Source organism: Neomonachus schauinslandi, chromosome 1 (assembly GCF_002201575.2).
Source record: "Neomonachus schauinslandi chromosome 1, ASM220157v2, whole genome shotgun sequence".
Taxonomy (NCBI): domain Eukaryota; kingdom Metazoa; phylum Chordata; class Mammalia; order Carnivora; family Phocidae; genus Neomonachus; species Neomonachus schauinslandi.
In genome coordinates this window covers 43,609,157-43,622,143 of record NC_058403.1, presented here as the reverse complement: position 1 = coordinate 43,622,143, position 12,987 = coordinate 43,609,157, and the positions used below count along the sequence as shown (strand labels likewise).

Here is a 12,987-nt window from a genome sequence, read left to right as displayed (position 1 = left end):
GAGGGGATAGGGTGAGAGGACGAAGCAGACTCCCTGCCGAGCAGGGAGCCCGATGCGGGACTCGATCCCAGGACTCCAGGATCATGACCTGAGCCGAAGGCAGTCACTTAACCGACTGAGCCACCCAGGCGCCCCGCTTTCTAGAACATTTTATATCTTCAAAAGAAATGTTTGTTGTCATAGCATCCTCATATACTACCTGAAACCATAACATATCTAGAAAATACAGTTAAATAGGATGTGCAAAGATTCTCCACACATTAAAAAAACCCAGAAAATTAACTGAGAAAAAGATCAATAGACATAATTCCATAAAACTGTAAAATCCTTCAAAAATATTAACTGTTGAGAAATGAGAGCTGGGGAAGGAAACTTTCCTGCTTTTAGCTAAAGGTTTAGCCTCAGGTCTTATTCAAATTCTTAGCCCCCTTTCAACTGTTTTCTAGCCTTTTCCACCCAAGGAGAAGTTTTTCAGAGCTAGACAATATTAGAAGATTGTATATGTATGTGTGGATTCAAGATAAAGTCACACTTGCAGTAAAGCCACATGAATCTGCTTTTGTGTTAGCCTCACTCTGTGCAATAAACATTCCTCCACTTGAGCCTAGCTTTCTCTTGCCCTCTTTTCCAACTATGCATGTAACATTGATCAATGTGTGCATGAATCTTCAGAAGCAAATCTTGGAATGAATGGGATGGTGAGTGGGGAAATTTGGGAGGTTAAAGCCAATCTTGATATCCAAACAGTAATAAACTTAAAGACAACTTGAGGGAAATACTTGAGAGTTAATATGACATATGTAAACAGCATGTAAAGAACTTAGACATAACAAAAAATCATAATCATTCCAATTTAATAGCTAAGAGATTAAAAATAGCCAATTCACATGGAATAGTTCCTACTTTTACACTGAAATAGAATTAAGTAAATTTAAAAATTAAGTAAAATTTTTAAATTGGAAGTTGAGAGCAACTGCACTGAATAATCTTGGACTCAGGGAATTAATATATCAGTGACAAATATAAGAAAGAGGAAATTTGTGGGTTTTTTCCTTAGTTTTATAGGCACCATATAAGCTTTGTAAATTCTGGTGCCACATCAGGAACAGAACTGTCCACCAACCTAGTGGTGCATTTGGAGAATGGGATTCATGTTATAAGCATTATGTGTGTGTAGTGTGGTATATATAAAGTCATAATCTTTTACAATTAAGATATTAAGCCTCAAAAAATATCATCAATCTAGTAGAGTCTGGCAACAAGTCAGATTCCAACAGTCTAGGTTAATCATCTCTTGTGGGAGAAAATATTTCTGGCATAGAATTAAAATAATTTTTATGATGTAGCAGTAACCATATTCCAGGTATGACATAATGATTAAAGGAGAAGAAATATATTAAAGCAATTATAATATGCCTTATAAAGATACTTATTTTCATAGGACAGAAATAATGCCTGCACCAGCATATTATAATAATAACAATAAACATAGATGCATGCAAAGATATAAGTAATCCACTAGGTTTATTGGCAGATCTCTAATTTTTTCAATTAATCAATTAAAATCCAGTTTGTAAAGAGATCTGTAATTATTTCAATTGTTTTTTTTAAAGCATACCTTTATATTGGAGGGAGGATGAGAACCATAAAATGTTAGAGTTGAAAATAAGATTATTGTAATTTAGGAACTAAATTGATAGTTTTCAGAGCTTTTGACATTCTAAATGTACAAATCTAAATGTCAACAGCTAATCATGGATAATCTGCTATTGATTTTTCTCTGTTTAAAAATACCAAGTTCTGGCAACAATTTCTATCTCTATGTGTTTCTACAGGCACATTGTTCAAGTATGAAATACAGGATCAATCAAACAGCAATTTACCTAATTTCTCAAGACAGGTATTAAGGAATACCAGCAATTTCCAAGTTATGAAACACTGCTAAAAACATTTAACAGAGTTAGGAAAGAGTATTATAATAAAGTAAGAATTAACATAAGAGATGGCAAGCATCTCTAGAAAGATTTTAATCTTTAAATTAAATATAATGTAAACCATACAAGTATTGCCAATTCTACCTTCATCTAAAGGTAAAATATTCAGTAGACAAAATCACATACAGTCCATTAAAATTGAGATTTTGTGGGGTTTTTTTGGTAAAAGCAGCTACCATCATTAAATATATTTCTTAAAGAACCTGATAATACTTTTAAAGAAAAAGCCAAGTTGTACCACTTACTTGAAAGTTCTATGTTCAATGTAATACACTACTTACTTGGATATTTACTTTGCATTTATATGCAGAATAAATTTTAATCTTTAAGTGCAGAGTAACTATTCAATGTAACTTTAAATTGAGGTCTCTGGAGGAGCTATTCATTTTAATTCTCTTATTAGTTTCATATATTCATGATAATGAGTCCTGATAAATGTGAGGCTCATTTTCATTTTCCATGTGTAACTCAAGCTTATTTGTAAAATTTTATGTTATTTCCCTTCATTTTATCTTTGCAATAATATATTGCCGATGTTTAACTGTCAGGTATATCTCTTCCATTTCATAACACTGTCCCAAAGGTCAGGAGGCAGATCTTACTTTTCTCGTTTCTAGCAGTCACACAAAGTCATGGCCAATATAGTGAATGAATATTTATTCTCAGTGTCTCCATATATTAATTCATAGAATAGTACTTTTATCTTTTCATCTCTGTAAACAATAGTTCATAGATGTGAACTTATCTATGCAACAACTAATCCATATTACTTTGATATATAAATTAACATTTTAATTATTCACTGACACAGAAATAGCCTAATTAGTTAAACCTCAGGCTCTCAGAGCTTCATGGCAATGGCTTGCCTTTGTATTTCCTGTGCCCAGCACAGTGAAAAAAATAGTATCAATATATTTCATTTAAAAATTGGATGAGGGGCGCCTGGGTGGCTCAGTTGGTTAAGCGACTGCCTTCGGCTCAGGTCATGATCCTGGAGTCCCGGGATCGAGTCCCGCATCGGGCTCCCTGCTCGGCAGGGAGCCTGCTTCTCCCTCTGACCCTCCCCCCTCTCATGTGCTTTCTGTCTCTCTCATTCTCTCTGTCTCAGATAAATAAATAAAATCTAAAAAAAAAAAAAAAAAAGAAGGGACCCACTCTCAAAAAAAAAAAAAATGAAGTTATTATACCATAACAATGTAAGACAGTAAGTTATTGTACCTACCATAAGTACCTTTTTGCTTTAATATAGTGTCATAAATATAACAATAAAATTGGAGTGTTAATTTTTACTTATTTTGAGCTATATTAAGCAATATATTTTACAAACAATATGTACTTGTGAAATTTTGGGGTTTTTTTCCAGATAAAAATTGAGATCTCTTTCTGACTGCTCCCTCCCTCAACTATGCATATAAAATAGTCAAGTTAAGAGTGAATGTTCCAGTATCCTAAAATTATCGTATTACACTCTTGGTTTTTCGCTGAGATATACTAATTGGTAACAAGTGGACCAATGTATAGATTTTATTTAATTTTGGAAACTGACAAAACTCTTATGATTTTGGAAAATGTTATCTCAGCTATTTCCTGTCATACTTAATGGCTACTAATTATTTTCACTTGCATTCACAAAATAAACATTATCTAAGTATTCTTTAAATCCACAGGGAGTGTGGAAGGAAATTTGCAGTTTTGGGTGTAAGTTTTAGCTAAGATTCTCATCAATGGACACTTCCATACTTGCAGAGATTAACGAATCTAAGTCAGAATTTTATGCAAGATATGTAAGAGAGACCTCTTTACCAAACAGATTCAATTTTTAAATAGTACCATAATTTAGCTCTCTCTTCTATCTCTATTTTTCTTTCATTTTGGTATCTGTATAGCTGCTTAGCTACTGCGTCATATTTAAAAGTAAATTTCAGTTATCTAAACTATCAACTTTTAGAATAACATATTGGTCTCTGCACATTTTAATTCTCTATACACTTAATTTCTATTATCTTTAGCAATATTAAGGTATCATCTGTCAGCAACACAAGGAACAGATTTCTGCCTTTTAAAGTAAAAATTAAAGTGATATTAAGATATAATTCAACTCAAATTTATTAGTTTTTGATAATTCCTATCTGGAATACATAAATGTATTTCTTAGTACACAAAATATCTTTATTAACTTGCTTAAATATACCTATTAATAATCATCATAGGTAGGCAAATTTCAATATATTGATTTTTTTAATTGTGGGTAAATGTTTTTCCTTATTCTATATACTACACTTTATGTACTAAGAATGTATTTCTCATTGCAATACTCATGTACCACAAAATAAGTATCATAATACAGTATAGCCAACCTGAAAGAAAATATAATTATCCTACTGTTATTTTTAATTTAACATAAGTTATATATATATTTACATATATGTTTACTTTTTATCAGCTCCAGATATTCACAAATATACCTAACATTATAAGACAAAAACAACATTAATTATCTCCACCTCCTGAACATCCAGTTTTTAGGAGTTGTTATCTTATATCTCCTATGATCAGAAAGTAAGTATGACTTTTACACCTGAAGTTATGAAATGAAATAGGAGGAAGAGCGATGACTTCTCATTTATATCCAAGTACAGGTCATCAAACAGGCCAACAGCTAGAGGACTCAGCAGTATCCTAGGAAAGTAGCTGAATGTATTTTTCAGGACATGGACTGAAAATACACACTTTAACCTCAATTCTTACTACAAAGTTCAATTAAAAGGTATGCTTGCTGCTATTTCATACCTGAAACTTGCATCTTGAACACAAATTACAGGTTTTAATAATTAATCCACCTTAAATAAACACATCAAAATATGCCAGTCTAATATTCTTTGAACAAAAGCTCACTCCACATGTCAGTCCATGTAAAGCCATTACATAAGCGAAATATGTTTTGTATCATGAATATATTTTTAAGATGCACATTTATGTTTTCTCTTCATATAATTAAATGTATACCCATCATAAAACATTGGAAGATTCTTGTGAAACAATTTTACAAGTAAAATGCCTAAAAGTTTGATAGTATTTCTTTTCTCCCTTGTCTCTCCCTCATAATCTCATTTACTGTAAAATTTTTCATCTTATAAAAATCATCAATTAAAGATGATTCAAAGATACACAACATCAACAGAGCAGACTAAGTTTCTAAAGAACAGAGACTGTATGATAATCATCATTGTAGCCTCAGAACCTAGCATAATTCCTGAGATGCTTAATATGTGATTGTTGAGTGACTTAACTTTGAAATAAAATGTAATATTAGATGTTACTTTGAAATAAGTGGATGTAAATGTTCTATATTATGAGGTCTTATCATCAGTACTGCTATATACTATCACATAGCAAATGTGTTTTTAAAGTTTTTCTAATTGACTTAGTACCTAATTTTTTTTTTTTAAGATTTTATTTATTTATTCATGAGAGATAGAGAGAGAGAGAGGCAGAGGCAGAGGGAGAAGCAGGCTTCTCGCGGAGCAGGGAGCCCGATGCGGGACTCAATCCCAGGACCCTGGGATCATGACCTGAGCCGAAGGCAGACGCTTAACCGACTGAGCCACCCAGGCGTCCCGACTTAGTACCTAATTTTAAGGAAACAAATTTTTCTTGTCAGATCTGGAAAGAGACTGGAAACTTGTCATTGGATCGTATTTTCTGGGAGGGAAACTTCTCCTTGAACTCTTGTATATGGTAAGTACACTACCTATCAAATAGTAGACCTTCAATAAATAGCTGTTTAAAGAGTAGATGTTTCCATTCGGTTTTAGAATATCTACCATTGAAAACTGAAGTTGTATATTCCATAAAAAGTCAAAATGTTTATAGAATGGAAATAATTTAAAAAATAGCATTTTTCAGAACATTCTAAGCACTAAAGTAAAATGTAAGATTTACTATTTTGAATGTATATTTAAGAATATTTGGAAATGCTTAAATGAGCCTCTCTAGAGTATGAATTGTCCAAATATACACTAAGTATATATGACTGTTAAGTTGGACTTTTTATGCTTCTATATATTTAATAATGGCACTCATATAATATTATTAAAAGACAACTCGAAGTAATGAATAATTGACTAGTCAGGGAAATCGTTTAAATGACATGAAATTCACTATTATTGAGTGGAAAGCCTGTTTCTCCCTGCCCCCAAGAATATCATATAACCTAAAATCTCATTTTCTGTGTCTCTTAGAAACTTTCTGAACATTGGTTTCCCTTCATTTTAACAAAATGCAAAGAAAAAAAGACTAATGGAAAATATCTGAAACACACCTATTTTATATCTAGTATAACTTAGATTTTTTGTTTTCAGTACCAATAATCTGATCCTAACAGAGATGAATAAACCTGGTACATAAGCCAAACTTCTAAATATTGCTCTTTTTAGCTGAAAACTAGATTCTGTTGGATTACTGTACTGCTTTGTGAAGATGTCCCCACTCACCTGTGCCATTTTCCTGACAAAAAAATAACTGTATATGGAAAGTTATGTCAGAAATGCATTAACAAATGGCATTTGATCCAATATGAATGTACATTATGTACAACCACTTGAAATAGCAAAACTGTACTATTAAGATTGTATTTCAAATCGCAGTTTGAGCTAAATAAAGTAGAAAATGGGTATTTCACCCCATCCCTCATATCCCATGTCAATTATGAGTATTTATATATAGCAAGGTAATTTTTACGGGGAGTAATGAAAAATCTGTTTGGGCCCCATGGGGAAAAAATGATATAAATGTTGAATATCTACATTTACTTATCTGTAAAGATAAGATGGTCCCATAAATTCTACTTCCCAAATGTACCTCAAATCCGTCTTTTTTCCTCCATCCCTGCTACCACCACTCTAGGCCAGGCCACCATAACCCCTCTCCTGAACAACTACAATAGACTCCTAATTCTACTCTTGCCATCTTCCAATTATTTCTTTGCTCACTAGCCATAATGCTCTTAAAATGAAAATTTGTGAAAATCTCTCAACGGTTTCCCATTTAACCTAGAATAATATTAAAATACAACTCCTTACCAGGACTCCTTTTCTTTTCTGTGGGATCTAGTTCCTAACCATCTTTCAAACCTTATATTGTGCTACTCTCTTCCATGGTCAATAAGCTCCTGTCACACTGAACACACATTTCTTCAAATGTGTCAAGCTCACTTCCCTTCAAGATCACTGCCCGGGCAGTTCTCCATACCTAGAATGCAATTCTTTCCAGTCTATACGATTAGCTTTCTCCTCCCTAGAATGTGACTCAAATATCCCTTCCCACTCTAATAAAATTACAAATTGATCAAAATGCTATAGACCCAGTACATCAAATATGTTGCACACATTAAATATGCATTATTTTTTATTTAAATAAGAACATGATAGATGTATAAACAATTTAATCCTTATGTATAAGTTTAGTTTGATTATAATTGACTATACTTTGGGCAGTTAACCCATTTTGATTACTTAACTATATGTATTGATCTCCACCATATTTACACTCCCCAAAAAGTGTTGAGTCAAAGACAAGGAAGAAACTTCTATTACTGCTAGAGTCTGGTTGATGTACAGTATAAAATACAATCTATTCTTTCACCATTTTGGACAAAGGCAGTATGCAGTCAGAAGTACTCAGGTGTGTGAAGAAAGAGAGAGACTGATTGAAACGTGGTGCCTACAATGGGGAAAAAATATTGGGAGAAGGAAATACAAGAAATCTCTAATGCCTTTTGTACTAGTTTATACTGGCAATGATGAGTGAAGAAACAAAGGGATTTCTACTCTAATATTTTTCTTAACATTTAATTTTGTAACAGAAATTTGCATTAGCAAATTCATAAAGTTTGAAAATATAAAAATTAAAATATAAAAAATTAAAAGATGTAAACATTAATTTTGTCTTATACCTTAGATATATAAATATATATATTTATATAAACTATAGATATATATTTTTCTTCTTAAGAAAATCCAAATGAAACCACTTTATTCATGTTACTTCTGGTCTGAAGAAGAGACTCTTAAAGAACACTGTATAGTTTTTGCACATGAAAAAGTTTTTAGATATAGTTTTATACCAAACCCAGAGCAAGCAATACTGACATGAACAATATATATCAATGACATTTTGTCTTTCTACTTGGAGTACTAATCATAACGACTAATTATACAATGACTTATTCTAATTTGTAAATATATGATAAAATTACATTGTAGGTTATTTTTATACTTGCAGTTAATTAGGAAAGCATGTGATTACAATCTCTTGCATCTTTACAACTATGAAGAGTTTATCCCTAAAAATTTTATCTAGGTGAAAGTTCTTTTAGAAATATACTTTGTAAATCATCCAGTTTCTCTCATTTAACAAAGTTTTTAATATTTTCAGTAAAGTTTACTCAAACTTTCTGAAAAATTTTCAATTCGTCCCTTTCTATATATATAAGAACAATACTTAGTTTTATAGTTCGTGAACGATACTTGCAGAAGTTCAACTAATTTCAGACTATGAATTTTATTAAGCAGATATTTCTCTGCTCAGGTATGCTCACCTGTATTCACATACAACTCAGTAGATTTTACATTCAATTCATTCAAATTAATAAATTCAATGAAACTAACAAGTCAGACTATTGTTTTGCTTGTTTAATTTGTCCTGAGTTCCCTGGGAAAAAAACAAAAGATCAATTCACACAATGTTGGTAGTAAAATAAGTTCACTAGACTCTTGTATGCAAACTATATTTTGCTTGAATGAATTATTTTAGTATCTGATTATTTTTGGAAACATGACCTGAAGAAATAAATCAACTCTTTTAGGCTATACAGTACTATTTGCTAAAGCAGAGTAATCTTTGAATAAATGGACCCCTGGTGGCTACTAACCACTGTAATTGATATACATGGTTACTTACATATGAAATAAAATAATGCTTTATATTCACCTAAATGTCCAGTACAGAAATAAAAGCTTATGTAGAGAAAAGGTAAAATCTGTTATTTTCAAATAAAAATTGGCAACACCTAATAAATATTGTGGTTTTAAATAGAGGAAAAATTAATGGAATAAGAGAAATTTGAACACAAATCATGTTTTCACTTACTTAATCAGATGAAGTGATCTAGGAAGCAACTCTACTTTCTGATCGATTCAAGGAGGTTTAGGTAATAGGAAGAGAGAGTCAAATTGATTTATTTTGTCTTTATAGTGCAGAGCTTCAGAGCCAGTTAAAGGACAAGAGATGCTTCCTATAGTCAACTTACTCTCAATACCTTGTTAGGCACCATGTTAAAAATGAGGTAGTTCACTTTTTTGTCATTATCATCATTTTACCCTGGCTAAGTATGGAAAAATAGGAAAGGAGAAGAAGGTGAATCTACTCATTTCAATCATGATGGATTTTATATAATTTGGTAAAAACAGATAAATAACATTAAAAAATTTACTTTTTGAATATCCTTAATCAGAACACAAGTTATATAAAAATGAAATTTTGCCCTCTAACAAATTTAAAAAATAAAACAAATTCCATTAACTCTTAAGACAAGTTACTAGGAAAACAAATGCTATCTCCTTAAAATTAAATAATCATATTACTAATATTTACTATCATGTGTATAACAAATCTAATTTATATTTTTATATTGTATATACACTGCAATGACCCATGTTTTCAATGTTTAAAAATTGGTAAGATATGTTTTGATTCATTTATGAAACTACAAATTAAAAAAATCTCCAAAATGTTAATAATAATGTTCTGAAGTTTGACATTTTATTAATCATTAGTATGATGACTTCAGTATTCAAAAGTTATCTCAAAATAACATAAGGCATAATTTCTAATCATTATGAGTTTAGGCTGTATAAAGCATTTTATAAGCCATCATTTGTGTCTGATAAAAATATGAGCATATTTTCTCTATAATCTTATGTTGAAGAACTCCTAAATTTTACCCAACTTAGCCTTTAGGTACTATATTAGTCAAGTGTGATCTTATGAATAGCCTGTGTTTCTATTATAATAATGAAAATTCAGAGTTTTAGTAGTCTATCTCTAATGATCCTACTTAATGGATGGGTAAACTGAGTAATATTCATTCACAAACATTAAGCTAATTGATGAAAACATACACAAATTATATATAGTTGGTAAATATTTTAGGTAAGATGTCTTTAAAAACTATGGGAAAGTCATTACAATAAACAAAAAATAGTGCAAAAGAATAACAACTCCTCTATGCCCTTAAATTTTTTTTTAAAAGATTTTATTTATTTATTTGAGAGAGGGAGAATGAGAGAGAGTACATGAGAGGAGGGAGGGTCAGAGGGAGAAGCAGGCTCCTCGCTGAGCAGGGAGCCCGATGCGGGACTCGATCCCGGGACTCCAGGATCATGACCTGAGCTGAAGGCAGTTGCTTAACCAACTGAGCCACCCAGGCGCCCATCTGTGCCCTTAAATTTAATATGAATATGTGAAAGGTCATACTTTAACACTTGACACATTTTAGTAGAATGGCACTTTAGTTGTTTGGAGATTGTGATATGTGTTTTATTTATGTTAGTTTCCCCAGGGCCTAGAATGGTAACTGGTGTATCATAGACACTTAATGAGAAACTAAATTTTGATTTAGGGAAATTATTGCATGGAAATAACTGTTAAAGATTTCTAGTAAACGACTCTCTTTTTAGTGTGGCTACTAAAGAGATGTATATTAACATACTAAATACTAACATATAGTACAATATAAATGTCTGACTTTCTGAGTACTAAAAATTGTTTTTATCTCCCTGCAAAAAAATGTTCAAGTAAACAATTTCATGTTATTTTTTACAATCTTCTATTTTCACAGAGATATATTAAGTAACTACCCCTTCAATATGTAATGCTAATAGCCCTTCAAAACAAATGAGGAATATGTGTGTGGAGGTACACACCACCATAGGCAAGTATGGCACTATAGGTGGCATTATTTGATATATTTTCAAAGACATGACAGTTATGCATGGTTTCCAAATTTACATATGCATTTGTGATTGCAATCTGGCAAGTAAAAAAAAAAAAAAACAGAAATAATTAGGAAAACGTCAAAAGTACCAGCTGTATAAATAAGAACTGAATATTGACTCTGAGTATCTTTCCAAGTAAAATAAAACAGTCACATGTTTATGACAAAGAAGAAAGCTGTGTTGTTTTACTTGCCTTCTCATTTAACCTTCTCATCCTCACAAAGCAAGTGCACACTTTCATGTCATCTGACCTCCATTTTTATATCTGCAAACTATTTCGAGGACTTATATGTTAAATGGTAACTATAACTGAAGTTTTGTATTTGAGGTCTTTAGAAAAGGGTGACATAACAGGTGACATATTGATGGTCATCACAGCGCCAATGAGAGCATCCGGCCAGGTACATGCTGGAAAACTTTTATGGTTGTTCACAGTTTAGTTCAAGGGATTAGATTATGCAGGTGATATTTTTATAGATCCTTAAATATTCATAGCAGAAATCCAGTGAGATATGCCTCGTAAAGATTGTTGAATAGAAGGAAAGAAAATGTTCAAGAATTCCCAGCGCTTTCCATTCGGTAAACCTTTCACTTTTCACATACTATTCAGTTTCACTTTACCACTTTACCTACTGAAAGTCTTGCTAAAAAATCTGTCAGTGACTCGACTTTATGAATAGGATATTCACAACTTGGAAATTGACACTTAATGTTTGTCTCCCCGCGCCCCACCCCCACCTCTGCCATCTCAATAAAGAAACCACAAAAATCTGGGCATCTGGTCCAGGAATAATTTCGAACAAGTCTACATTCCGTCTGGATTGGGGTAAGGGGGCTGAGGCTGGGCGAGGGCAGCTTAGCTACCACACGCAAAAGCCTGGTATCTGGTCAAAGAGTACAGCGGGAGCTATCTGCTTTCACGAAGGCAAGTGAGAACCTGCATGTTACCGTGCTGTGAGCAACCGCCAAGAGCCCGAAGTCCACTAAACCTGTGCCACGGAGCGTGACCTCCTGTGGAGACAGCGCTGCGGGGAGCGGTCCCGCGGCCGCCAGCGGTGGGACCCAACTGCTGCCGATGCCCACGCATCCGTTTAAAGACATTCGGGAGCAAAAAGGACCGCAACTCCTGAGGTCGCCAGTCCAGGCGCTCTGGTAAGGGGACATCCTCGACCTCTCGTGTGGTGAGCCCAGAGAAGCCTACCCCGGGACGAAGTTACCTGCAGGAGGCGACCAATGCACCGGTCCTCAGAGCACCCGCCTCCTCCCGCCCCCTCCCCCTTCTCCGCCCTGTCCCTTACCTTGGTTGTTGGAGACGTGACTGCAGTCGCCTGGCCAAGCTGTCAGCAAAGGCAAGAAGAAACCAAATTGCAAAAGAAATTCCCGGACTTCGCAGCCCCCCATGACTCTCCCTGGCTCTCTTCTTCTCCCACTTAAAGAGAACTGACAGCAGCGGGGCCAAGTGTTCTGCGTAGGGTAGGGGTCCCGGTCTACGTCTTCTTCCTCCTCCTCTTCCTCCTCCACCCGGCCCGCAGGAGGTGTCCCGGGGCGCCCCCCGCGTGAGGCCCCGGGGGCAGGGCACGAAGGTCCAGGCTGCCCAGGTGCAGGCGCAGCTGCTTCGGAGGAGGACGCTGCCTGCGGCGCCAGGGAGCTCCTGGCGGCTGTAAGCGAGCGGAATTGCATCCACCACCGTGTCCCGCTCGCGCGAGGACTATTCACTTGGGCCCGGGAGAGCGCGCGCGCAGGAGCGAGCTCGGGCTGTGGTTTGGGGGAGGGGAGCAAGGGGGCGGGGGAGGGCGCCTCACGCGGGGAATAGGAGGAGGGACGACCAGGTGCGGCGGGCAGTTCAGGCGGCCCGAGCGCCTCTCCGGACTGAAGTGGGCACTTGCAGAGCCAAAAGGAGAGGCACAGCAGCTGTGAAGGCTCGGCGGGGCCGTGAG

At 34.6% G+C, this 12,987-nt stretch overlaps 1 protein-coding gene across 1 annotated transcript in view; it reads right to left on the bottom strand.

Annotated features, from left to right (window-relative positions):
* Positions 1-12,730, bottom strand: part of EPHA6 (EPH receptor A6) — an 827,849-nt gene extending 815,119 nt beyond the window's left edge. Inside the window, exon 1 of the mRNA XM_021687948.1 lies at positions 12,349-12,730. Coding sequence (XP_021543623.1) covers positions 12,349-12,730 — 382 coding nt within the window. The remainder of the gene's footprint in view (positions 1-12,348) is intronic.
* Positions 12,731-12,987: the final 257 nt, after the last annotated feature.